Genomic DNA, 26,807 nt, shown 5'->3' with positions numbered 1-26,807 from the left:
ATAAATAAAGATTACAATGATGGCCCTATTTGAGTCTCACATTCCGTTTGACAGGAGAATGTCCACAAGGAGGCTACAGTTCTCCATTATTGGATATTTTTTAACCAAAGCGGTTTTGGCCTGTTTTATTATTTCAGATGACAAAACAATGACATCTGAAAAACACATTTTCTTTTGTTTTTATTTCCATTGTGGCACAAAGAGTATCTAATGCTTCATACCGCTGCAATGTAAAAATTAACGTATTTCCCAGCATTCAAAGCGTGAAAGTATGAATATACAGTATTGAAAAATGCCTCTTGGATGCCGTTCTACAGGTTTCAAATAACGCCCTTCACCTGGTAAGTGTGATTATGAAAATCAAATACTGTAGGTCTATAGGACATGGTGTGGAACGAGAGCAGTGTTGAATAAGTAAAATTCATTTTAAAAAGTATTATTTTCTGTGCAAGTGGAGCAGCTGCATGTTAATATTGTATATGTTAATATGTATTTGTCCATTCACTCTTTTTATTGTTGTTGTGAAGCCATACTAACTTTGTCCCCAAAGGAACCACTGCAGTGGAATTCATGAAATACCATGGCATGAGCTCACAAATCTGGTTCTTATTACTTATTTGTAGAAAAGAAATTGAGTTCAGGGCATATTTGAAAACTCTTTTTTTATTGTATTGTTTTATTCACAACATACATTTATTTATAATGCGGAACAGCGGAGCAACTGGTGAGAGCGTTGCCCTCACAATTCTGAGGACTGGGGTTCAAATCCAGGCCCTGCCTGTGGGGAGTTTGCATATTCTCCCTGTGCCTGCGAAGGTTTTCTCCGGCCACTCCGGTTTCCTCCCACATCCCAGAAATTGGAGACTTTAAATTGCCCCTGGGTGTGATTGTGAGTGTGACTGTTGTCTGTCTCCATGCGCCCTTCGATTGGCTGGCAACCAGTCCAGGGTGTACCCCTCCCGCCTGATGATTGCTGGGATAGGCTCCAGCACTCCCGTGGCCCTCGTGAGGATAAGTGGCTGAGAAAATGGATGGATAGATTTATTTATAACATATTTATAACACTTGCCCAATTGGCTCTACTTAACATGTTGGAATTACTGTAAACTATTGAGGTTATGAGGTTTTGATGCACTCACGGTGTTTCTGGAGAGTGTTTTGATGGGGCACATTAGCTGAGGGAATGTTACTGCAAGGGTCCACAAGGTTTCGTGAATGCCTATTGTGTTGCTGGCCATGTGCTGGTTCATGAAGGAAATACAGTTTAAATTTTTCGTCATATATTATTCTGATTAGCACTGGTATTAGATTGCCTTATATGTGTAATCTATATGTAGTCACTACCTTCCTCTGTTTGATTTATGATTTATTTATTCATTGTAATGTGAATGTACAGTGTGTGTGTGTTTGTGCCTGTGCATGTGCCTGGATGTTAGTTTTTCCATTTTGCATGCAACTCTTTTGATGAAATAATTATGTATAAATACTTAAAACGGGATGACGAAAAGTTCTGTTCGATAATAGTGGTTAAAGATATTGGCATCGGTGATGGGTGACTTATCACATTTTTGGGGAACAAAAATTTGTTTCAATATTAGCATTTTGTTTTTTTCCCTAAATATGATGTGTGCACGATTAGGTCCATATTTATTTCATGAAATTACCATATTAACTTCATTTAAATTAAGTAAAGAAAGATAGAATTCCTATCATTACGCCTAGATTTCCACCTAAAGCCATTTTTCTTTTCAAATGATGGGGGGACAATATCCATACAAATGAATCAAACCTGGGTATTATTGAAATTACAAACAAAGACTGTCTGTTACTAAGGTAAACAATAACAGAACCAAATAAAAGCATGCAACAATGTGTGGTATTGCAGTTTGTATGTGTGATTGCCCAATTATTACTGTTTTTGAAGTTTTTAACAAGTAGTTGATGTTCTACATTGCTAACAGAAGTATCGATTAAATCAAAATGGTCTTACAGTGATTTCTGCTGGTCAGGTAGCTAATGCTCAGCTTCAAGGATGAGAAATATCTACATTTGAAAAAGTGCTGAGCACAAGCAGGTCTTTGCATCTTTCACAACATAGAATTTCTTACATAGTGTCTGCGAATATGCATTTAAACATGTTATATTGACAAGTATTCACTATATTGGGTAACCTGGTAACCTTGGGTAACCAAACCTGAGTATTATTGAAATTACAAACAAAGACTGTCTGTGACTAAGGTAAACAATAACAGAACCAAGTAAAAGCATGCAACAATGTGTGGTATTGCAGTTTGTATGGTTTATTGCCCAATTATTACTGTTTTTTGAAGCTTTTAACAAGTAGTTGATGTTCTACATTGCTAACAGAAGTATCGATTAAATCAAAATGGTCTTACAGTGATTTCTGCTGGTCAGGTAGCTACTGCTCATCTTCAAGGATGAGAAATGTCGACATTTGAAAAAGTGCTGAGCACAAGCAGGTCTTTGCATCTTTCACAACATAGAATTTCTTACATAGTGTGTGCGTATACGCATTTAAACATGTAATATTGACAAATATTCGCTATATTGGGTGGTTGCTTTCTATTGTCATTTATCTGTTCTCCTGAAAAGAAACCGTCAAAACAAACCAGCTGCAATAAAACCATGTAAGGCTCCGATACATTTGGAAATGGGACACATTTATTGTCATACAAATGTCAGAGAATAATTATATTGACAATAATGATGTTCACGTCCATTTAAGAAAAAAATGGAAATTGTTTAAATTCACATTGTAAGTTGCATTCAAATTTATTTACCTTGCTTTCTATGATCAATTTTCAGCTGACACAGAGGCATGGATAACGCTGAGTTTTCATACTCAGAAATGCACGCGACTTGCAAGTGACATGACTTCAACTATTATTGATATGATATTGTAAATTCAAATGGACTTAATGGGTGTCAGGCTAAAACAAAAACGAAAGAGAGGATGAAGAAGAAGTGGTTATCATGTCATCTTGTATAGTATTGTGTGCAGTCACTTGGACCTCTCTTGACGTCTTTCACGAAGGCTCAAGATTTTCCAAGGACGGTAATCTGTGATGAGGTCATTGAAGGACCGTCAGTGTGACAAGTTGCGTTCAAACCCTGTTGAGAAGATCTGTGACTTCACGAAATGAGTAACAAGAGTAACTCAGTTCTTCGTATCATCCATCGTGGCAGATAATTCCTATGTGTGTAATGGAGCGTAAATGCGTTTTCCCCGCTTTTTTTTTCATCCATGTGATGGGGAAATCACGAAGGAAAACGGAACGAGCAGTCTCTTATGGTGACCCGAACGTGCTGCTGCCATGGTAACGAAAAACAGCAGTTACAGTCAGCTAGCGAGCACTAGCACACACGACCGCTGAACAATGTCTTGTTTCGTCAACTGTCTTTCTGAAGAAGACCAGGAGTTCTCCGACATCAAAAACGCAGCTGCTGAGTTTTATCGGGCAAACAGAGTACCCGAGGAGCTCGAGAGAGCTCTGGGGGAGCTTTTCTTCCAGAACCCCGAGGATGTCCACGGTTACTTGGTGGATCAAACTTTCTATACTAGTCTGTTTAGCCGAGCCTTATTTCATGTTCACCCAGCACTTTAGGACTATAGCTAATTCGCTGTTTGTCAAGAATTGAGCGTCAACCTTCCGACAAGCAGTGCTGCCGAAAAAAATACGCAGTGGAAACAGGAGCACAGTCGTTATTTCAATTCGAAATAAAATCGATAATAGAATGGAATGTACATCTTTTTAACACTGGAACGCAAGCGCTCAGAAATATACATTATCTTTTTGGCTTTAATGTTAAAATTCTTTGACTTCTTTTTACGCGTTGTCTCTTGTCTCATCCAGAGAGGAAAGTGACCTGTAGGGCTACAAGTTGGCAAAATTTAAACGATAGTCATAATTTTGGAAATAACACAACACAATATGCTATAGGAAAATTAAAATTCACTCTGTAATCGAATATTCGTAAAATCAGATAACCTTGTCGTGCAATTTTACTGTGGTAACAGCCTTTTCATTCATGCTTGTATCTCTGCATTCAGTGTACCAATCCCAATTATTCATATTTAAATATCCCCCCCCCCTAAATACTGACTCTTTAGGCAAACTATTTCACCAACCTCTCATCACAACCCCTAATCAGCAGACTCAATGGAAAGGAGCGGTATGATTCAAGAGGGCAACTATGTGCTGAGGCTGAAGTCTTTTGCATGATCTGTAATAAGGAAAAGGTAATGTTGAAATAATGACATACAAAGCAGTGAAAATGCCTTTGCTCCTTTTGTTTTTGCATATGTCACATTTTGATTTTTCCTATTATGAGAGCAATTGTAGAATTCCCAAAGACAACCCATTACAAAAATGCAGTCTCTAAATGATGTACGTGTGTTAAAAAACACCCCCCCCCCAAAAAAAAAAAAACCCAACCTATCTCACCCCATATGGAAAAACTAATTGCTCCCTTAATCTGAAATAACTGGTTATTTCACCTTGGACCACAATAAATGAAATCAAGCATTTCTGATAAATGGTGAAGGAATTATGCTTAAATTTATCACATGGAATTATTTTAACGCAGTCACATTGAAGTGTTTTTGTGTATTAATCTCCCATATTCATCACCACGGTTTTCTGTCAATCCTACAAAATCAAGAATGACTTGCTCACTTAGCTGCAAAAATGACGTATAATATGATGAGCAAGTCAGTTAAAGGTGATGCCACTTTGTATTGGAACTCTCCAGCAGACCGAACTGAATTATTATTACTATTATTTATTATGATGGATCAGCTGGTAAAGCGTTGGCTTCACAGTTCTGAGGTCCCGGGTTCAATCCCGGACCCGCCTGTGCAGAGTTTGCATGTTCTTCCTGTGCCTATGTGGGTTTTCTCCAGGCACTTGGGTTTCCTCCCACATCCCAAAAACATGTAACATTGATTTGACACTTCAAATTCCCCCTAGGTGTGATTGTGAGTGTGGCTGTTTGTCTCCATGTGCCCTGTGATTGGCTGGCATCCAGTTCAGGGTGTATCCTGCCTCCTGCCCGTTGACAGCTGGGATAGGCTCCAGCACTCCCCGCGACCCTCGTGAGGATGAGCGGCAAAGAAAATTGATGGATGAATGGATGGATGGATATTATAGGTTATTATAAAAGGTTCTTTAAATGGTTCTGCCCCTTTGACCTCAAAATAGGCTTAATGTGGTCCCTAAACTACAATTAGTTTGACACACTTGCTGCAGACATTAAAATGACAAACCTGTAAGTAGTCCAAATATGTTAAAAGTTTTCCTTTTCAAGGACTGTTTTTTTTTTCTTTTCTTTTTTTTTAATATGTAGAGAATCTCCTCGGCTGCCATTTCCAGTCACCTTGGGCAAAAAGATCCTTTTCTGGACTGGCAGGCAAAGAGCGAGGAGAGAGTGCACCATGTCAAGACTGCGGTACATTGGATTGTTGAACCTCTGAACAAAATGCTGAAGGAGCAGAACCCTTGTGATCAGTCAGAAGTTGACCAGAAACTAAGGTACAATTCATCTGCTTTCCAGCTGAGAAGTCACATCTGTATCTCCACTTTCCTGAATTTAAAAATGGCTTGCTCAACAGAGCTTACAATGAGCTAGTATTTTTTCTCTGCGTATTTTTTTAAAGTTTATAAGCCATAGAAGCTAGAAATCCTACAAAAAAATACACACTTTGTGTTAGGTGTCCGAACATCATTGTGTGTTCATATGTTGGCAAAATGAAAATCGAAACATTTGAAAACAGATCTTACACATCAACAAAATTGATCAGTTAAAGGAAATAAAATCAACCCTAGTGAATGAAATTGCTTGAAATGAGTTAAACAGGTTTTACATAAAATTGGACTGAAATTTTATTTGAAATTCAGGCATTGCTCTTTTTGTAGTCCAACACAATTACTTCAACCAACAAACTAATAAACAGGTTGTAGACCAAAATGATGCTACCCTTTTTTGCGCATTCTTTTGAGGTGATAACTGTAATGAAATAATTTCTGTGACTCTCCTTTGCCCTGTCCTCATGCGCAAACACCTCCATCTATTCTCCTTTCACAGACGTTGGAAAAGATTTACGGTTAATCACAGCTTTTCTGAATAATTACATGTTTTTTTTTGTTAGTCATCCTTGGGTGTAAATGGCTGGCAGTGTTTGTCATGCGCTCTTAGAGGGGCTGCTCCAGGAAGGGGCAAAATAATTTCGTCCTTTAAACTCTTGGAGAGACCAATATCCAGCAGTGTTTGGCAATCATACATTAGCACCAAATTTCCTTTGTCAAAAAAAATAGTGACAGAAACAGTAAAATAAGGTAAAATATTGACATTGGTAGATGCTATGTCACAGACACAGGCACACATGTGCACACATACCCAGTAGGTGGTGCTCAAGAACTTGCCCAAACGGTGTCCTCTGCCACCCATTTTTGTCTTCTTGCATCAAAACAGCCATCCGTTTTCTATACAGCTTATCCTCAGTAGGGTTGCAGGTGTGCTGGAGCCAATCCCATCTATCTTTATGTGAGTCGCGGGGTACACCCTCGATTGGTCACTGGCCAATGGCAGAGCACATAAAAAAGCATTCACACTCATATTCACACCTACAGGCAATTTAGATTCTTTAAATCAACCTACCAGGCATATTTTCGGGATGTGTGAGGAAACCGGAGTCTCCAAAAAAACCCTCACTGTCCCGGGGAGAAAATGTAAACCGCTTAAATGCGGGGCAGGGATTTGAATCCAGGTCATTAGAACTGTGAAGCAGATGTGCTAGCTAGTCGTCCACTCTCCAGTTTCTTTATAATCAATATTGAAAAAATAATCTAAATTTCCCTCTCTCATCAATTTTAGCCAGTGTTTTGTAATCTGATAGGCCTTTATTTGAGTCCTTGAAAGAATTACTGTCTACATATTACCATAATTTCTCTGTATTACACACCGGTGTGTAACCCGTACTCCCAAAGTTGACCTCAAAATTCTGAATAACCCTTCTACCTATCTACACTAAAAGGCATTAGCCTCCCTACACCTCCTTTGTTAAGAGTTATATTCAATTGTTGACTGTGTGCATTGTGTTGACAGAAATTATTTCAATTCAAACTACTGTTTTTCATAATTGTATGAATAATTTTGGCAATAGGTCCACCTTTGTTGGTGCGAGCACCTCACGACAAAATATCTGTGCACCTGCCTGAACACTGGCGGCCTCAAACACTGAACTGAGCTAATGTGATTTTGCCAAAAACCCCTGATTTTGTCTCATCTCAGAATCTGCCTTTTTGATTAGACATTTTGGCACAACTAGAACACAACAGTGACATGATTCTAAAAAGCCCAGATCTAAATCTTTTTGCAAATATTGCATGAATGAGACCTGAAACAACTAGAGAAATTTGCTTGTAAGGAGCGGTGCACCAAAATTTCCATTGACAGGTCCACGTCACATGTAAAGTTACAGAAGTTCTTGGACTGCAGTTATCGCCATAAAATGTTGTGCAATAAAATCCTCAGGGTTTTGTCATTTTTGTCCGGACCAGTTTCATTAGTTCTTTCCTAATTCTGTTGAAACATAAAACCAAAGTATTGTCTGGTTTCAGTGAATGACTGGTTAGAGAGGCTGCCTCGCAGTTCAAAGGAGCAGGGTTCAAATCTCGGCCTGCCCTGTGTTTGCACATTCTCCCCATGTTTGGATAGGTTTTCTCCGGGCACTCTGCCTTCCTCCCACATCCCCTAAACAGGCATTAATACAAGCCTCTAAAGTGGCCTTAGATGTGATTGTGGGAGTGAATGGTTGTTTATTTCGTTGTGCCCTGCGATTAGCTAGCTACCAGGGTGTATCTCGCCTCCAGTCCGAAGATAGCTGAGATGGGCTTAAGCACTCCCGCGACCCTTGTGAGGATAAGTGGCTCAGATAATGGTTGGATATCTGATTTTCATTAATTGTCATTTCTTAAAAATTACAGTATTATTAGTTTTTTAAAACTGTTGAGGTGTAAGGAGATATTCACTGTTTAAGTCCTACTGTGGACAAAAATGATTTGCAACTACTTACTGGAGAGATGATGGTTTGCTTCCTTACAAGGGACTGAGGAAAGCCACACAGACTGAACCACAGTTTGTGTGCCCCTCAAATCTGACGTCTTTTCTTACACACCTGAATGTGTGTGATCCAGGGCTCGAGACATTTATTTCAAACCTCTCCAGTTTCAGGTCAGTCAGGATCACTTAAATTATTCCATTTTGTTAAATGCCGCAATAATGAAAGAATTTCTTAGAGAATGTTACTACTGCTTATTTTGAGGTCAAAAGTTCACATGCATTTCCTTAGTATCGAGTAACATTTACTTTGAACTGCATGAGTTGGATCAAATGTTTTGGATAACCTTCCACACTCTTCTGATAGTATTCTGCTGGAATGCTGGCCCATTCCTCCTCACAGAACCGGTGTATCTAACTTAGGTTTATCAGTTGATTTGCTCGCACACGCCTTTTCAAATCCATGCATCCATCCATACATCCATTTTCTGAGCCGCTTATCCTCACGAGGGTCATGGGAGTGCTCTAGCCTTTCCCAGCTGTTATCAGGCAGGCTACACACTTAAAGTGTATGGAATGTGTAATTTCTAACGCAAATTATCTGATCTAAACAAAAATATATGTTCAAGTGTACCATAAAAAGTGTAACCTTTTCAATGTTTTTACCGAAAAATGTGTTCATGCATTAAATTCCGCGAACTTTGACCTAGTTTCCTGTGTCTGAAAAATGCCTCCTTTCTTGTGGCTGACCTCTGACATCATTTAAAGTAAACATTCTGTTGTGGGACTAGGATTAACATGGAACCTCGCTGGTTTACGCTGAAGAAAAACCCCTTTGGTGAACCTGTGTGTGGTTCAGTTTTGTAGTAACTCAAGTTATTCTGTTTATAGTTTACATTGTTTTCCAAAAGACCCAAGCCTCAGAAAAAAGTGGGTAAGGTTTATACAAACGGAGAGGGCTAATTTTTCCACACCCGGTGAGCACTTTGTCATATGCATTACACATTTCACCCCAGACTCTTTTATTGGTGGACTCATGTCTGGAATGGTTTTTCATGTAAAAAACTGTTAAAACCTGGATCAGTGCCTAGCATACAGCCAGTTCCAACACCTGAACAGATCATTGTTGCTAAAGACACAAAACGTGAACTTGGATCAGCCGCTGAACCTTCGACAAGCTCAGTCCCCAATTATCCCAGAAAGTACCAAAACTGCAAAGAGCTTTTGTTAAAAGACAAGTTGCGGAGGTATGTATGTTTTTTTTCCTGAAAACTTTTAACACTGTTTACATGGTTGAATAATAGAAGCACATGTCGTTCAAAACGTTTGACCATTCTCAACTAGAAAAACAGAATAATGACGTGTACAAATGGCGGCACGGTGGAGCAGCTGGAAAGCGTTGGTCTCAGTGCTGAGGATCTGTGTTCAATCCCAGCCCTCCCTGTACGGAGTTTGTATGCTCCCCCCGTGTCTCCGTGGGTTCTCTCCAGGCACTCCGGTTTCCTCCAACATCCCAAAAACATGCAACATTAATTGGACACTCTCAATTGCCCCTAGGTGTGATTGAGAGTGTGGCTGTTTGTCTCCATGTGCCCTGCTATTGGCTAGCAACCAGTTCACTATCCTCCCTCTTGCTCGTTGACAGCTGGGGATAGGCTCCAGCACTTCGGCGACCCTTTCGAGGATAAGCCGCTAAGAAAATGGATGGATGTATACAAACCTTTCATTTATTTGTGCAGGGTTTTTAATTTTAATAAAATACTACACAGTATTAAAACAAGCACTATCACATACTAGTCACTCACAGAGTAGGCCACCTGTTTGCAATTTATCAAAAATAATTATATGCTTCATGAAGTAGATTGAAATGAACCTGTGCTTTAGCTACACATTTTTTTCTTATTTTATAAACTTTGAACTCTATTTTCCCACATTAATTACAGATGCTGCAGGAAGCATCTTCTACACAAGAGGTTGACATCGAATCAGCAGATGCTGAATCTCCATCTTTGGTCCATTCCAAAAGTTGCCAGACTGATGAAGTGCCGATTCATGAAAATGAAACACATATCTTCCCGACAGCAAAGATGCAACATATATTTCAACCTCAAGTGTTCTCAAAGTACTCTTATTGAAAGACCAAATAATAATTCTGTGCAAATATTATGAAACATATTTATACAAAATATAAGCATACAGTTCAATGAAAATGCTATGAATCTAGTTCTGTCGTGTATGTTTACTTCGTATTCAAACATATACATCAACATTTACACAAAGAATAAAAAACAGGATGTAGACCATTTACATCCTGTGTACTCTTGGCCCTCTGGATTAGGACAGGTGTCACGACACACAGCAGGATGGAAGTCTGCCAATAATTCCCCAACACCATTTTACAAGCTGTCTATAAGTAGTATGTTGGATTAACCTTAAAATAAGAAAATATTACAATTTCCCAGAATGGGACTTTGTTTGAACAAGCATTGAATGGACGAATGCTGCTTTTAGGAGGAACAATAATAACATAAATAATTGTTCATTTTGAAAAATCTTAATCTAAATGGGGTGGCAGAGAAGCATAGTTGCAAAGCATTGGCCTCACAATTATGTTATTTGTTAAATTATTATTATTATTAAATTATGTTCAATCCCGGCCCCACCTGTGCGGAGTTTGCATGATCTCCCCGTGCATGCGTGCATTTTCTCCAGGATATCCAGTTCCTTCTGCTTGATGACAGCTGGGATAGGCTCAGCACTCCCGCAACCCTTGTGAGGATAAATGAAGAAAATGGATGGCTGGATGAATATAAATGTCAAAATGTTGGGCTGATTAGGAGAAATAATAATTTTTAAAATAGCTCTTAATCATGCTGTGGAAAATCCAGTCACTGTTGCCTGAATTGTAAAAACACAACCTCCAGTGCCTAAGTGTTCAGACAGCTGGCAAGAAATCCTGGGTGCTACATCATGCACTGCAGCAGATGGTCTGGACAGTCTGCCATATTCTGGTGAATATGTTGACTCTCATGACAGCAAAAGCTCTCCTGTTGTTTGCATAGGTATGCAGGATTTACATGCGCACCTGTGGCTATAATTAAAAAATAAATAATAAAAAAAACTGTTCATATTCACAAACTTCTACAGCTCAAAGACCAATATCAGTCCAGTAAACAGAATCATCCACCCCATTTAAATTTGTATTTTAAGTATTTAGTGCCCAAAAAATCCCACAAGATACCAGTTTACAGCTTTCAGTATAAAGTTTTGCGGTTTTACTCATGACATCTTGGGAAAAATGTGACTAAAAAGGGGTTTGGATGGGTCTGGGTACTGTCTGGTTATGGCATCAGTTTACCACGTGAAATTATATTTATGGTGAAGCAAGATATCACCAACTATCGTGCTCAAATCAACGTGGCAACTTTTTAAATGGATTTCGTTCATTAAAATCCTCATTTGTGAAAATATATCAACTTAGACTGTGGACTACGTTATCAGCTTATGTGTGTTTTGGTGCAATAATAACTGAGCCTTGTACATGCAAAACAGCTGTTGCAGTTGTCGGGTTGTCACGTACTATTTCACTAAATATATGGCGTTTGCATCATTTCAAAACAAGACCGAAAACTTCGTATATACATTCAGGATTTTCGGCAGAATCTCGAGTTTCAAATGATTTTTGTTATGAACAATCCAGGTTACGTCCAAAATGTAGAAAACTTACTTCTAATTAGTTCTTGCGCTGAACAAACGGAAAAATTTATTGTTTTCTTTTATGACAGTGCTACTACGGTAAGGCAGGTCGCATGATTTACAAATTCCAAAATCCCATAATTGAAGTGTGACTGGAATGGTATTTATTAAACTGTGATGCTCATTACTCTTATCACATCATCTTACAGCAACTTCTTCATGGCCCGCCATCGGGAGGAGAAGGAAATGAAGGAAAAGGAAGAGATTCTTTCTACTAGCGAACAGGAAGTGGAAGTTCCATGTTCGCCTCCTGAAAAGAAGAAAGAAAAGAAGACTGATAAAAGTAATACAATTTATTCATTTTGGTAACCTTGTTGAGCTAAGAGGACACGACACAATACATTAGGCAAATGTATGTCAGTTTAATTATGTAAACTTGCAAACAATTATCCATCCATTTTCCTTGCCGCTTATCCTGACAATGGTCACGGGGAGTGCTGGAGCCTATCCCAACTGTCAACGGGCAGGAGGCAGGGTACACCCTGAACTAGTTGCCAACCAATCGCAGGCCACATCAAGAAGTGTTAAAGAAGTGTGTGAGCTAATTTGTATGTCTTGTAATCCACTTCAAAATCGTTGGTAACATCCAACAAATTTTACCAATTAAAAGTATAAAATTAACTGTTTTGCATGAATAAAGGTACCTTAATTTTGCATGTATAATGTGTAAAATTTTCCCAAAATATTTTCAAAAACTCAATAGATGCCATTAAATTTAGCTAGTGATTAAAAAAAAAATCACATTCTATTGTCTTATCCATGTAGTGGAAAATGGTATACATTTACATTTCAATATGATAGCCAATGTCTAATGTGACACATTTATATGTCCTACGGTAATGTACACTGCCAACCTGACCGTGAGTTTGTTTTAACTTAAACTAAGTAAAATTGTAAACTACAAGGGTAGGTAGGTGCTTTTAGCAGAGAAGTCATCAATGCTGCTGAAGAAGTGGGAAACTGCGAAGCAGCGTAGCAGTTCAAAGAGGGTCAATCGTATGTGAGGTTGTGGAGGACGACAAAGGAGAAAATCATTTATCAAAAATGTGGGAGAGTTGCGCAGTTCCCAGAGATGGAGGAAGAGCTGCTACAGATTGTAGCCGAGCATAGGGCAAGAGGCTGTGCAATGAGCCTTTTGGAGCTTCCACTCAAAGCATTGACAATAATGAGGAATAAAGAAAACCAAGACTGTTAGGATTAAAAAAAATGTTGCTCACAAATGCCATGGACGGTCCAGACTTGTGGAGGAAGATGGATCACTGTTCACGATGCAATGTAGGATGCACCGGAACTGGACCAAGTTATCAATGATGAGTTCCACAGTGATGAACCAAAGGTAGCTCCTGTGGATCTTTTTCAGAGTGGAGATAAGTCAGATGTTTCTTTTGAAGGCTTTGTCAAGGATGTGTATTGTAGTGGTTAAACTGCACTGTCTACAAATATTTAATGCAAAAAAAAAAAAAAACATTTCTTCACAAAGTTTCTCAAGTTAAAACGTGTTAAATTGTTTATTGAATATTTAAGACTGTAAAAAATGTTATCAACAGAAAATGTTATACCATCATTGATAATTTATTATAGGAGGTTGAGGGATTCTGTTCTGACATTTACAGGAACCAGAACATGCATGTCCTGTGGCCTGTCCCGAGATATACAGTACATATATTACTGCTACATCAGCACATGCACAAAGATTATTATTACTGATTGTCATACAAACAATTCTTTGAAAAACAATAAAAGTACAAACAAAACAAAAGTGAAAACCTGACAAAATAGAAATACAAATAATTTATAAAGTTCTGAGAGAATGGATCGCATCAAATTGGTAGTGCGGATTGTACATTGGTACAAGGGTTTTCCCAATTTTTTTAGGTCAGCTGTGGGGTGCACATTGTTCTTCAGGATGCATAAAACATAACAAATGATGGTATTTATAATAAAGTATTCAGACCTTATTGAATGTTTTACTCTCTGTTATATTGCAGCCATTTGCCAAAATAATCTTGAATTCATGTTTTTTTCTCATTAGTGTAAACACAGCACCCCATATTGATGGAAAAAAGAAAATTATAAAATATTTTTGCAGATTTATTAAAAAAGAAAAACATCACACAGCTTTAAGTATTCAGACACTTTGCTGTGACACTCATACATTTAACTTGGGTGCTATCCAGTTCATCTGATCATCCTTTAACACTCCTACATTTAAGTTGGGTGCCATCCCTAGCTTCTGATCATCCTTGAGATGGTTCTACAGCTTCATTAGAGTCCAGCTGTGTTTGATTATACTGACTGGACTTGATGAGGAAAGTCAGAAACCTGTTGATGGAGACCTAACAGCTCACAGTGCATGTCAGCGCAAATGAGAATCATGAGGTTAAATCAATTGCCTGAAGTGCTCAGAGATAAAGACCAAGCCAAGGTTGCAAAAAAAAAAAAAAAATCTTATGCAGTTAAGATTCCTAAGAGCACAGTGCCCTCCAAATTTCTTCAACAGAAGATGTTTGGGATGACAAGAACCCTTCCAAGAGCTGGCCGTTTGGCCAAACTGAGCAATCGTTGGGAGAAGAGCCATGGTGAGAGAGGTGGAGAAGTACCCAAAGATAACTGTGGCTGAGCTCCAAAGATGCAGTCGGGAGATGTAAGAAAATTCTAGAAAGTGAACCATCTCACCAGCCCTCCACCAGTCGGGCTTTATGGTAGACTGGCCCGACGAAAGCCTCCCCTCAGTACTAAACTAAACCGGCATGTGGTTTGCAAAAAAACAACATGAAGTCATCACCTTATTGTGGTGGAGGGGTTTGTGTCTTCCAATGATCCTAGGAGCGAAGTTGTTGGGGGCTTCACGCCCCTGCTAGGGTCACACATGACAAACAAATCCTAGATGAGGGACAAGAAAAACCACGGAGCTAAGTTGTGTTTTGGCAAAATCTTTTTTCTGACCCCATAAGCAAGGAAACAATCTTGTCTTTGTGGATTTTTATGACAAAAAGAAGGAAAAAGAGGGAAAGATACAAGTATTATGAATTGTCACCTCTTACTAAAGATCAGACGACAAGTCCTTTCATTATATTGTGAGAGAAAGTGAGAAAGATAAAACAAGACAGTTATGTATGTCCAGATGTATGCACATGGAGCTGGTAGGAACAACATCACATGAAGAAAAGCTTGACCCGGAGAGCTAGAAGCCACAACAGGACGAAACCTGTGAAAGTTGAAGGTATAATATATCTATAGATGTAAAACATAAATCACACACCGCTTGGGCTCTGGTACAAGTCCTATTGAGAGGGGTTGGACTGTGTTCCACTCTGGAGTTGCTCACAGTGGGAGGTGCCGAACAAGTGTGGACATACTTATTGCCCCTCCCCCCCAGCTCAGCGCCTGTACTTTGGGATCAGCCCATCACGCACCCTGGGAAGGTATATGCAAGGGTGCTGGAGAGGAGGGCCCTTCCGGAGGTCAAATCCCAGATTCAGGAGAAGCAGTGTGGTTTTTGTCCTGGCCGTGGAACAGTTGACCAGCTCTATACCCTCGGCAGGGTCCTTCGCCTTCGACTTCGCCCAACCAGTATTTTGTGGACTTGGATGAGGTGTTCGGCCATGTCTCACAGGGTTTCCTGTGGAGGGGTGCTTCGGAATTATGCGGTGCCAAAACCCCTGATACAGGATGTTCAGTCCCTCTACGACCAGTGTCAGAGTTTGGTACGCATTACCGACAATAAGTCGGAGTTGTTTCCGGTGAGGGTTTTACTGTGCTAACGATTCCCCTTTGTCTACGATTCTGTTCATAACTTTTATGGACAGAATTTCTAGGCCCATCCGAGGCGTAGAGTCTGTCTGGTGGCCATCCAGGCCACCCAAAGCAAGGACCTTGGCTGTGTAGTTCAGGAGGTCAGCTAGGACGCCAAGCACCAGGGTCCCCACGGGGAAAGTCAGGCAGACGTCCATGAGGGGGGGTCCCATTGGTAAAGCTGGAACCAAACAGGAACAGATGATGAAGCCCCGGTTAGACGTAGTTGAGAGCTGGTAGCTGCTAACGCTGGTCGAACACCGCCAAGGAATGGGCGGGAGACAGCGGCTGCTGCTAGACAAGCACTGCCAAAGCGTGGTCGGGAGATGGCAGCTGCTGCTGCTGATCGACCACAACTGAGGCATGGTCAGGAGACGGCAAAAAAATCTTTTAAATGCCTGCTTTGATTGCTTGCGTTGATTGGTAGCCCTTACTCGAAGAAAGGAGCTGGAGGAACTGGTGCAAAGTGGAGGGTCTGAAATGATCCTGCCCGCTCTGCACCAAGTTTGAGTGGTGTGCAAGTCTTCAAGGGTGGGTAGAGTGGTGCCGAAAATCTGTTCAGCGGATTTGATTGGTGTTGAAGTCGGAGTTTGTCCTTTTTGTGGGAGCCCCAATCCAGACCGTGATGTAGGTACACTACCGATTGGATGATCGCTGTGTAGAACTGTGTCAGCAGCTCTTGTAACAGGCCCTGCTCCCTCAGATTCTGCAAGAAGTACATTCTTTTCTGGGGTTTTTTGAGGATAGAGTTGATGGTCGTCTCCCATTTCAGGTCCTGTGAGACTTTAATTCTCATGAACTTGCAGGTCTCGACAGTTGACACAAGACATTCGGACAGCATCAGGGGCGGTTGAGGTGAAGGATGCTTCCTGTAGTCCAGAATCATCTCTACAGTCTTTAGAATGTTCATCGCCAGGTTGTGTTGGCCACACCAAAGCTCCAGTCTTGTCACGTCATGTCGATACGCAGACTCGCTGCCGTCTTTAATAATGCCGAAGATTGTCATATTTAAGAGTTTGACAGCTTGGTGCCTCGAGGTGCAGTCGTTTGTGTAGAGCGAGAAGAGCAGAGGGGAGTGGACAAAACCTTGGGGTGGTCCGGTGCTAATTGTGGGCATGGATGAGGTGGTGTGGCACAGCCTCACTCGCTTTGTCCTGTTCATCAGGAAGTTGTAGATCCACCGGGAGATTGCAGGCAAAATGCTGAGCTGGAGAAATTTGGAGGAGAGGAGTTCAGGGATGATGGTGTCAAACGCAGAGCTGAAGTCCATGAGCAGGATCCTCGCAAAGGTTCCCTCACTGTCGAGATGTTCAACAATGAAGTGTAGACCTATGTTGACGGCATCAGCCACCAACCTATTAGCTTGATAGACAAACTGCAGTGGGTTCAGCTGGGGACCTATGACACTCTTGAGGTGATCCAGCACAAGCCATTCAAAAGACTTCATGAAAAGGCAACTGGCCTGGAGTCATTAAGACTTGAGACTGCTGTTTTATTTAGGACTGGTATGATGGTGGAGCATTTGAAGCATGTCGGTACTTCACACACTTCTAGAGACCTGTTGAAGATCTTTGTGAAATACAGGAGCAAGTTTGTCTGTGTAGACTTTAAGGCATGATGAGGACACAAGGTCTGGGTCTGGCGTTTTGTTGATCTTTTGTTGTGTGAAGATTTGCCTCTTGTCCATTTCATGGATGTTAAACGGTGGTATAGACGGTGGTGTGGCTTGGTGGTTGTGTGGAGTGAAAGTGTCCTTTTCAAATCTACAGTAAAAGATTTTGAGGTCTTCGGCTAGTTTTCTATTGTTTTCTACTGGAGGAGTGAACATCACTTGTAATTAGTGAGCAGTTGTAATCCGTGCCAGATTGATTCATTAGAGCCAAGATGTTTTTCCAGTTTAGCTGCATAATCCCTCTTTGTAATGTTAATTTCTCGAGTCAGTGTCATGGCCTTGACATTCCAGCCCTGGCTGGGCATACATTCCACCCGCTTCCCTGCCACCTACGCTCACTCCTGGGACGGAGCCCATCCGTGGATTTCGTCACTGGGCTACCTACTTCCCAGGGGAACATGGTGGTGCTCTCCATCGTTGACCGTTTCTCCAAGATGGTCCATTTCATGCCGGCACCAAAGATCCCGTCCGCCAAGCAAACGGCCCAGCTGCTGCTGGACGAGGATGTCTGCTACCACGGGCTGCCGGTAGACATAGTCTCAGACAGGGGTCCACAGTTCGTTTCCTGTTTTTGGAAGGGGTTCTGCACCCTCATCGGGGCTACGGCGATACTGACATCAGGCCATCACCCGGAGTCCAACGGCCAGATGGAGAGGATTAACAAAGACCTGGAAACCGGCCTACGCTGCTTGGCATCTCGTGACCACAGCACATGGAGCCAGCACCTCATATGGGTGGAGTATGCTCACAACTCCCTGCCCTCCGCGTCCATAGGTATGGCTCCTTTCCACGTAGTGCACGGTTATCCTCCCTTTCTATTTCCATCAATGGCCACAGACTCCGCGGTGCTGTCCGCTCTGGCAGTGGTGAGACGCTCCAAGAGGACCTGGGGGGCCGCTCGCAAGACATTGGCGCGCATGAGCAGCTCCTACAAGTCCGGAGCGGACCTCAAGAGGAGAAAGGCACCGGCGTTCAAGGTGGGACAACGTGTGTGGTTGTCCACAAAGGATCTTCCACTGCGAAATCGCGTAAATTTTCTCCCAGGTTCGTTGCTCCGTTCCCCGTCAGCAAGCTCATCAACCCTGTCGCCGTGTCATTAATGCTCCCCAGGTCGGTGAGGGTCCACCCCACCTTCCATGTGAGCAGGCTACACCCAACCTGTCCCTCATCACTGGTTCCTCCTGTTAGACGGTGGGCCTGTGTACTCGGTGCGCCGTCTGCTTTCTTCTTGTCGCAGAGGCAGGGGGGTCCAGTACCTGGTGGATTGGAGGGGTATGGCCTGGAGGAGTGTTCCTGGATCCCCTCCCGCTTCATTGTTGACCCCACCCCCATCAGTGACTTCCACGCGGCACATCCTGAAGCTCCTGGGCCATCTGGAGCCGGCCGTTAAGGGGGGGGGGGTATTGTCATGGCCCTGCCGTTCCACCCCCTGCTAGGCGTTTCTCAGCAGACCAACGATGATTAGGAGGCGCACACCTGCGCTTCATCTCCGCTGATTAACCTTGGTACTTATAGGACCAAGGGGACGACTGGTCTTCGCCAGATCGTCGCCTCGCATGCCTCGTTCCCACACTTCCACATTCCTGACGCCAACCTCCCGTGTACCGACGAATGCCTGTCTCCCGACCTACCCTGTAAGCCTGTCGCTCCTGTTCCTGCTGTTTGTGGTGACTGACTCCCCGGTTACCGACTCTGGAACGAATAAAGACTTTCTCCTTACCGCTTGCCTGTCACCCGAGTCGTGCATTTGGGTCCGCCCTCGAGTCCCGATCGTGACAGTCAGCTACTTTCTCGTGCCCTATCCCCACTATGATATGCGACCACTTTAGCCTGGCAGAGTTGCCTTAGTCTGGCTGTTAAGCATGGCTTGTTGTCATTGAACGTGCAAAAAGTTTTTGTTGGTACACCCACGCCTCACAGAAGCTGACATACGCCGGAACAATATCCATGAATTTATCAAGGCAGCACGCTGAATTTGTAGTGCAGTCAAAGCACTTTTGAAGTACTAATTTTGCCTCGTTGGTACTGATTTTACCAAAGGCTTCGCGGACTTAAGTGCTTGCCTCTATGTAGGTATTTAGTAGAGTAAGCAGTGATCAGAGGAGGAGGAGGCATGGGGAATTGCGTGATATGCATGTTTAATGGAAGTATACAAGTGGTCTAGAGCAGGAGTTGCTCAATCTGTCGATCGCGATTCACCAGCCGATCTCAAGGCAGTTTTTGTCGATCGCGTGATGGCATGTCCAGAAACAAAAGACATCAGCATATCATCCATTTCGTCGCTTGATTCAGGAATGGCCAATACGTCGATCGCATGCACATAAAGGTGCGTTCTAGCCTCCTATTTACGGTCTCTCTTTTGCTTTCTCCATGGCAGTCATGGCAGGACCAGGGTTTAGATCCCTGTCTAGAGTTTGTATGTTCTCCCCTTGCCTGTGGATGTGGGTTTTCGCCAGGCACTCCAGTTCCTCCCACATCCCCAAAACATGCATTAATTAGGTGTGATTGTGAGTATGACTGTTGTTTGTCTCTATGTGCCCTGCGATTGGCTGGTAACCAGGTGTACCTTGCTTCTTGCCCGATGACATCTTGGATTGGCTCCTTCACTCCTGTGACACTTGTGAGGATAAGCGGGTCAGATAATGGTTGGATGGATGGACAATTCATTAAATCTGAAGATGTTTACAATGTATTTGTTGTTTTTTGCATGAAAAAAGGGAAAAACTGAGATTTGTTACTGCTATCTCTATACGCTATGAGTACTTGTGTGGCCCCCTTGAGATCAGATCAGACGGTATGTTAGACCAAAATGAGTTATGATAATTAAGGCTTCCTTTAATATGGGATGTAACTTTCAATGACCAGGCAACCAACACCATTAATTTTTAATTGATTTTTAATCACAGAAAAAAAGGGCGGTTCAGAAAAGCCTTTTTGTCCAGCTGAGCCACCTGAACCAGTGCTGCCTGGATGCTTGGCCATTGGCTCAGTGTCTCTGGCTGTGGCAAAGAGTGGAGCCCAGATAAAAGGCATGCCACTCTATAAGTACATCCGTGTCCTAAAGAATCCAGAGGTGAGAGCCAAGGGCATCGTGTCTGGTTGAATTTTCTCATCTTTCCTCACTTACCTTTTTATCAGAAAAATGCTGTGACAATAAAAAAAAACAAACAAACAAAAAAAACTTAATCTTGATAGAGGTATAAGGCAAATTTACCATCTAGAAAAGGGGTGTCAAATGTACGGCCCGTACGCCGGATCCTGCTCGCAAACCACTTTAATCTGGCACGCAAGATGATTGTGTAAGGTGGAAAAACATTGGCATGAACATGGACCTAAAAAGGAGTTGCAATTTTTTACATCAAAGCAACTGCTGTTCTGATTGCTTCCACTGGATGGTGCAATAACAATTGTGTTCAGCAAACAAACCGTTTATACTGGAGCAGAGTAAGTAGGTCAAGCGTGCAGTCCAGATGAGCTGGTTTGTGTATTGCACGCAGTATTTACTCCGGCTTCTATGGAATTTTTAACGTGTGCTTTGGCATCCTCATGCCCCAATATGTCTGTCAAAAAAGAGAAAAGTTGACGCAGAGTGCACCATGTTCCAAGAAAATCGTTATCCTCCTGTTTATTTACGGAAGTGAGTGGAAAAGCTGTATGTGTATGTTTGGTGTGTTGCCAGCATGCAGCAGTGCTGAAAGAATATAACCTTTGTCACCACTATTTGAGTCTTCATTTGGACAAATGTTACTACTTTCAAGGACAGCGCAGTACAAAGAAGGTGAATGAGGTCTTGGCGGGTCTGAAGAAACAGCAGCCTGTCCTTACTCATGGCAGACCATCAGTGACGCTGCTGTGAAGGCTAGCTACATCAATGCCAATGAAATCGCAGTGGTTTCAAAACCATTTAAGAGGCTTAATTTGCTAAAACATGCATGATGAAGGCAGCAGAGATTGTGTGCCTTGAGAGGCGCCAGGCTTTTGCAAACATGGGCTTGATGAAAACACGGTTGGAGACAGGATTTAAAATTTTTCAGTGGATATGGACACACAGTAAAAGCACAAAGTAAAGTCATTTATTGCATTTACAGTTCCAACTGACGAAAGCAAGGACATTACTAACGTTGCACAACTGGCCATTTTAATCCACGGAGTTGATGACACATTGATTGTCATCGGAGAGTTCGTGGAGAGGGTGCCAATGAAATACAATGACAGCAGCTTGAGAAAAAATACCCAGATTCACTGGTCATTATCCTAGGAGATTTTAACACAGCTAAAGGACAGAACATGTATGAGGGCAGCAGAACAGCGATGAGATGTGCCGTAGGTGTGTCAGAAGAATTTAAGGCGGAGGTGGGACTGCATCAGGGTTCTGCGCTGTGCCCCTTCCTGTTTGCGGTAGTAATGGATAGGCTGACAGACGGGGTTAGACTGGAGTCTCCTTGGACCATGATGTTCGTAGATGATATTGTGATCTGCAGTGAAAGCAGGAAACAGGTGGAGAATAAGAAAGATGGAGGTACACACTGGAAAACAGAGGAATGAAGATTCGCTAAAGTAAAACAGAATATATGTGCATGAATGAGAGGGGCGGAGGAGGAAGAGTGAAGCTCCAGGGAGAAGAGATAGCGAGGGTGGACAACTTCAAATACTTGGGGTCAACAATACAGACCAATGGAGAGTGGGGTAAGGACATGAAGAAACTGATCCAAGCGGGATGGAATAGTTGGCGGAAGGGTCTAGTGTTCTATGTGACAGAAGAGTATCCGCTAAGATGAAGAGCAAAGTTTATAAAACAGTGGTGAGGTCAGCCATGATGTACGGGTTAGAGACGGTGGCACTAAAGAAACAACAGGAAGCAGAACTGGAGGTAGCAGAAATGAAGATGCTGAGGTTCTCACTTGGTGTGAACAGGTTGGATAGGATTGGAAATGAATTCATTAGAGGGATAGCCAAAGTTCACTGTTTTGGAGACAAGGTTAGAGAGAGCAGACTACGGTGGTTTGGACATGTGCAGAGGGGAGAGAGTGAGTATAATGGTAGAAGGGTGCTGCGGATGGAGCTGCCAGGCAAAAGAGCAAGAGGAAGACCAAAGAAGAGGTTGATGGATGTTGTGAGGGAGGACATGAGGGCAGTAGGTGTTAGAGAGGAGGATGCACGAGATAGACTTAGATGGAAAAAGATGACACGCTGTGGCGACACATAACGGGACAAGCCAAAAGAAAAAAATGAGTAACTCCATCCTCAAAAGAAGCCCAGCAAAGGATGTACTTCTTGTGGCTTCTGAGGAAGCACGGTCTGTCACATGAGCTGCTGAGACAGTTCCACACGGCAGTCATCTAACTAGCTCCAGAGCAGGCAGGATCCTTTCATATCCTCCACATCCTGGACATTACCTATAGATCAATGCAAGTAAAAACTAGCAGGCATTTGAACAGTTTTTGCCCTCTGGCAATTAAGTGATTAAATTCTTGATCATCAAATTTACTATTTTCTGCCTTGTGCCATTGTTGGGACACACTCACTCCTTGCTGGTCCAATCAGTATAAGTAATATAATTTGTAGACTATCGCACGATTCGTCACTGTAAACTGCTCCCTTTGCACAATTGTAATTCCACTGATCTATAACTGGAAGCGCGAATGGGTAAAGTGATTCTGTACAAGTGTTACACAATGTATGACGTTGATACACTTATCTCTTACCTCTTCTAAATGAAGATTTTACATTTTGCACGACTCTTATCAGGAATAGTTCCTATAAATAGAAATGTCTCATGTTCTTTGTTCTTATTACTTTGTTGTTCTTTGTTCTGAATGTCGTACCAGGGCAGCACCGACTGCCAGAGAAAAATTCCTTGTGTTTTTACACACTTGGCCAGTAAAGCTGATTCTGATTTTGACTATGAACCAGGACGCTTTGTGTTGCAAGTCATTAATGATGGATAACATCATGACGGTGATCATCAAAACTCTTAATTTAATCTGATCCAGAAGCCTGAACCACTTTCAGTTTTACAGCCCTCTATGAGAGAAAAGACCACATCTATGGCGTGCCATGCTCAGTGAGGTAAGGTTAAGCCGAGGTGCTGTACTTGGGCATTTCTTTGTGTTACGAGAAGAAATTGGACAGTTCATGGAAAAAAAGGGCAAATCGGTGTTAGGATTTCATTCCACAGAATAAATACAGGACCTTTCATTTATGGTGGATGTTACAAAGCACATGAATAACTTGAACAAACAGCTGCTAGGGCACAACAAAGTTATGGAGTATGATGACAGAATACGCTATTCTTGCACTTGTTTAGGAAACAGGATTCTGTTATTTTTATAGATATTTCTCACTGAAAAATGAGGCTCTGATAGAGTTCAGTGTTCTATGATATACTTATGTGAATAACTGAGGCATTGTGTCCTTTTTCCTCAGAATAAAAAAAAACAATGATGTTGGACTATTTTGGACTGTATTAAAACAAAGAACACAATCATGTAGTTGTTCATTTTAAGTTACAGAATATATAAATTTGTATATATAGGCCATGATTTACGGGTCCACCCCTCATGGTAATTGATTTTCCTCCATGTGGTCCCTGAGCTAGAATCAGTTTGACACCCCTGATCTAGATGAATTTGAATGTGAGGGAAAGAGTTTTAATGTGTGCACGTGTCTGTGTCAGTGTGTGTGTGTGTGCGTCTGCTTCTGTATTAAACTGCCTGACCCATCCATGAATTGCACCCCAAGTTAGGCACACATTCACCAACACTACTGTAGTCTACACAGAATGTGTCAAAAATGTCTTGAATCCTATGTTTATGGACAGGACCAAGGCAGATTTCACATTCCTGTAACCTTGGTAACGATACTGAGCTGTGGGAAGACTTCTCCTGGAAAACTCAAATTGCTGGAAGAGGTCATACTGATCCCCAACGCAGGGCAACAAGTGAAACAAGTATTCAACTCTCCAATCACTATTCTGTGTTTTCTCTGTCTTTGCGACTTCTCTTGTGAGAGTTGCCAGTTGTCTACTGAGGGGTGTTTAATAACCTAAGATGGATCAGAACAGTTTTGATGATATGAGTTTTCCCTGGATGAAAACAGCAACATGTGAAAATTGGAATCAAGAAGTGGCATTCCTAAAAATGTGTTCACTTACTTCATGACTTGCCCGGGGTGAGCAGAACCCCCTCTGAAGCCAAGCTTGGAATTGGGGCTCAAAGGTGAGTGCCAGGTAGCCAGGCTTGCACCCATCGGGCTTGGCCGGGCACAGACCGAAAGAGTAACATGGGTCCCCCTTCTCATGAGCTCACCACATGTAAGAGGGGCCATTGAGGGCGGGTAGATAACATTAATCCCTTGTTCATGGTTAATTGTGAACAGAACCACCCACGAAAAGTGAAAAAACCACAACGTAGCGGTGGATGTACAGTCAAGAAAATAGGAATTTCAACACCCTGCTGTCTTGCAAGTTCTCCCACTTAGAAATCACGGCAAGGTCTGAAATTTTCATCGTATGTGCATATCCTCTGTGAGAGAGATAATCTAAAAAGAAAAATCCAGAAATCACAATGTATGAATTTTTTTAATGATTTATTTGTGTGATACAGCTGCAAATAAGTATTTAAACACCAGTCCATCAGCTACAATTCTGACCCTCAAAGACCTGTTAGTCCTGAACGACACAGCTAGGAAAACCAAGGAGTGGCTCCATAAGAAGCATATCAAGGTTCTGGCATGGCCCAGCCAGTCTCCAGACCGAAACCCAATAGAAAATCTTTGAATGGAGCTCAAACTCTGTATTTCTCAGCGACAGCCCAGAAAACCCATCTGATCTAGAGAAGATCTGTGTGGAAGGGTAGACCAAAATCCCTCCTGCAGTGTGTGCAAACCTGGTAAACAACTACAGGAAACGTCTGACCTCTGTAATTGCAAACAAAGGCTAATGTACCAAAGATTAACATTGGTTTTCTCTGGTGTTCAAATACTTATTTGCAGCTGTATCACACAAATAAATCTTCGAAAAAAATCATACATTGTGATTTCTGGATTTTTTTTTTAGATTATCTCTCTCACAGTGAACATGCACCTACGATGGAAATATCCAACCCCTCCATGATTTTTAAGTGGAAGAACATGTAATATAGCAGGGTGTTCAAATACTTTTCTTCACTGTATGTTTATGTGGGTACCAGAACATTTAAAATACATAAACAGTATTTGTATTTTCTTTCGGCTTGTTCCTTAAGGGGTCACAACAGCGTGTCATCTTAGATGAATGCATACTGTATTTGTTTAGCACAGTTTTATGCCGGATGCCCTTCTTGACACAACCTCTCTGCATTTAGCTGGGGAGAGAAGTTTACAGCACCTGGTATTCCCAGGCGGTAATCCCATCCAAGTACTAACCAGGGCCGATTTGAATGTGAGGGAAAGAGAGTTTTTATGTGTGCACGTGTCTGTGTCCAGTGCGTGTGTGTCTGCTTCCGTATTAAACTGCTGTTGTTACACCACGTTCGCGTTGCCGGTGTGACGTCATGTCCGTTTTGTGTCATGAGCAGAACGTGGGATGTATCTCTCGCCATCTCCATTCCGTTCTGGCCACATCTCCACAAACCCTCCCATGTTTTTCCTTAGGGCTTTCCGAAATGTAACAGTGAATGTGATAAATAAAGCAACCGAGAGTCGATAAACAAAGCAACCGTAATCAAACAAACCAAACGCGAGTCAATGGAAGCATATTAATCATCGCAAAAGAGCATTTAAAGCAAAACAAGAGAGTAAATATGAAATGAATTTCTTCTTCTTTTACTTTCGGCTTGTCCCCTTAGGGGTCACAACAGTGTGTCATCTTAGATGAATGCATACTGTATTTGTTTGGCACAGTTTTATGATGGATGCCCTTCTTGACGCAACCTCTCTGCATTTAGCTGGGGAGAGACGTTTTCATCACCTGGTATTCCCAGGCGGTAATCCCATCCAAGTACTAACCAGGGCCGAACCCGCTTAACTTCCAAGATCTGACAAGATTGGTCGTTCTCTGGGTAACATGGCCATAAGGCCTCAAATATTAAATTACTTTATGTACCATTAATAAATTTAATCCAACACCCTGTACAAGGACATAACCCCGTGAACACAATTGCTAAACTCGAAACCTCGCACCATATTGTCGCATACATTTTAAATCTTTCCAAACCAACCTTTGCTTGCTGAAACGCCCCGTCCTTGAGGGGATGAATCCCTCATTGCAGCTTGAGGTTCATCATCACACATTTCATGGCTTTATTAAAAGTTATTGAAGCAGTTTTACCGATGTTTACTACATTTCCGCTGATCGTCATCATCTTCCTCTTCTGCTAGGGTACTTTGGAGGAAGCTTTAGCATCAGCACAACACTTTGGCGGCATTGTGAACTAGAGAGATTATCGCGCGTACAGTCAACAGCGTAGAAAATGGCAGGTAGGAAGGACAAGGAAGAGGTTGGAATGTAAATTGATAGGGAAGGCAT

At 42.0% G+C, this 26,807-nt stretch overlaps 1 protein-coding gene across 2 annotated transcripts in view; it reads left to right on the top strand.

Annotated features, from left to right (window-relative positions):
* Positions 1–3,366: 3,366 nt before the first annotated feature.
* Positions 3,367–26,807, top strand: part of eno4 (enolase 4) — a 54,543-nt gene continuing 31,102 nt past the window's right edge. For both annotated transcript variants that reach the window (XM_061837426.1, XM_061837427.1), the window contains exons 1-6: positions 3,367–3,560; positions 4,133–4,261; positions 5,368–5,552; positions 11,985–12,118; positions 20,209–20,375; positions 24,123–24,251. In XM_061837426.1, coding sequence (XP_061693410.1) covers positions 3,399–3,560; positions 4,133–4,261; positions 5,368–5,552; positions 11,985–12,118; positions 20,209–20,375; positions 24,123–24,251 — 906 coding nt within the window. In that variant the 5' untranslated portion in view covers positions 3,367–3,398. The remainder of the gene's footprint in view (positions 3,561–4,132; positions 4,262–5,367; positions 5,553–11,984; positions 12,119–20,208; positions 20,376–24,122; positions 24,252–26,807) is intronic.

Source organism: Syngnathoides biaculeatus, chromosome 12 (genome assembly GCF_019802595.1).
Source record: "Syngnathoides biaculeatus isolate LvHL_M chromosome 12, ASM1980259v1, whole genome shotgun sequence".
Lineage (NCBI taxonomy): Eukaryota > Metazoa > Chordata > Actinopteri > Syngnathiformes > Syngnathidae > Syngnathoides > Syngnathoides biaculeatus.
The sequence above is the reverse complement of the archived record's forward strand: the minus strand, read 5'-3'. Positions and strand labels throughout refer to the sequence as shown.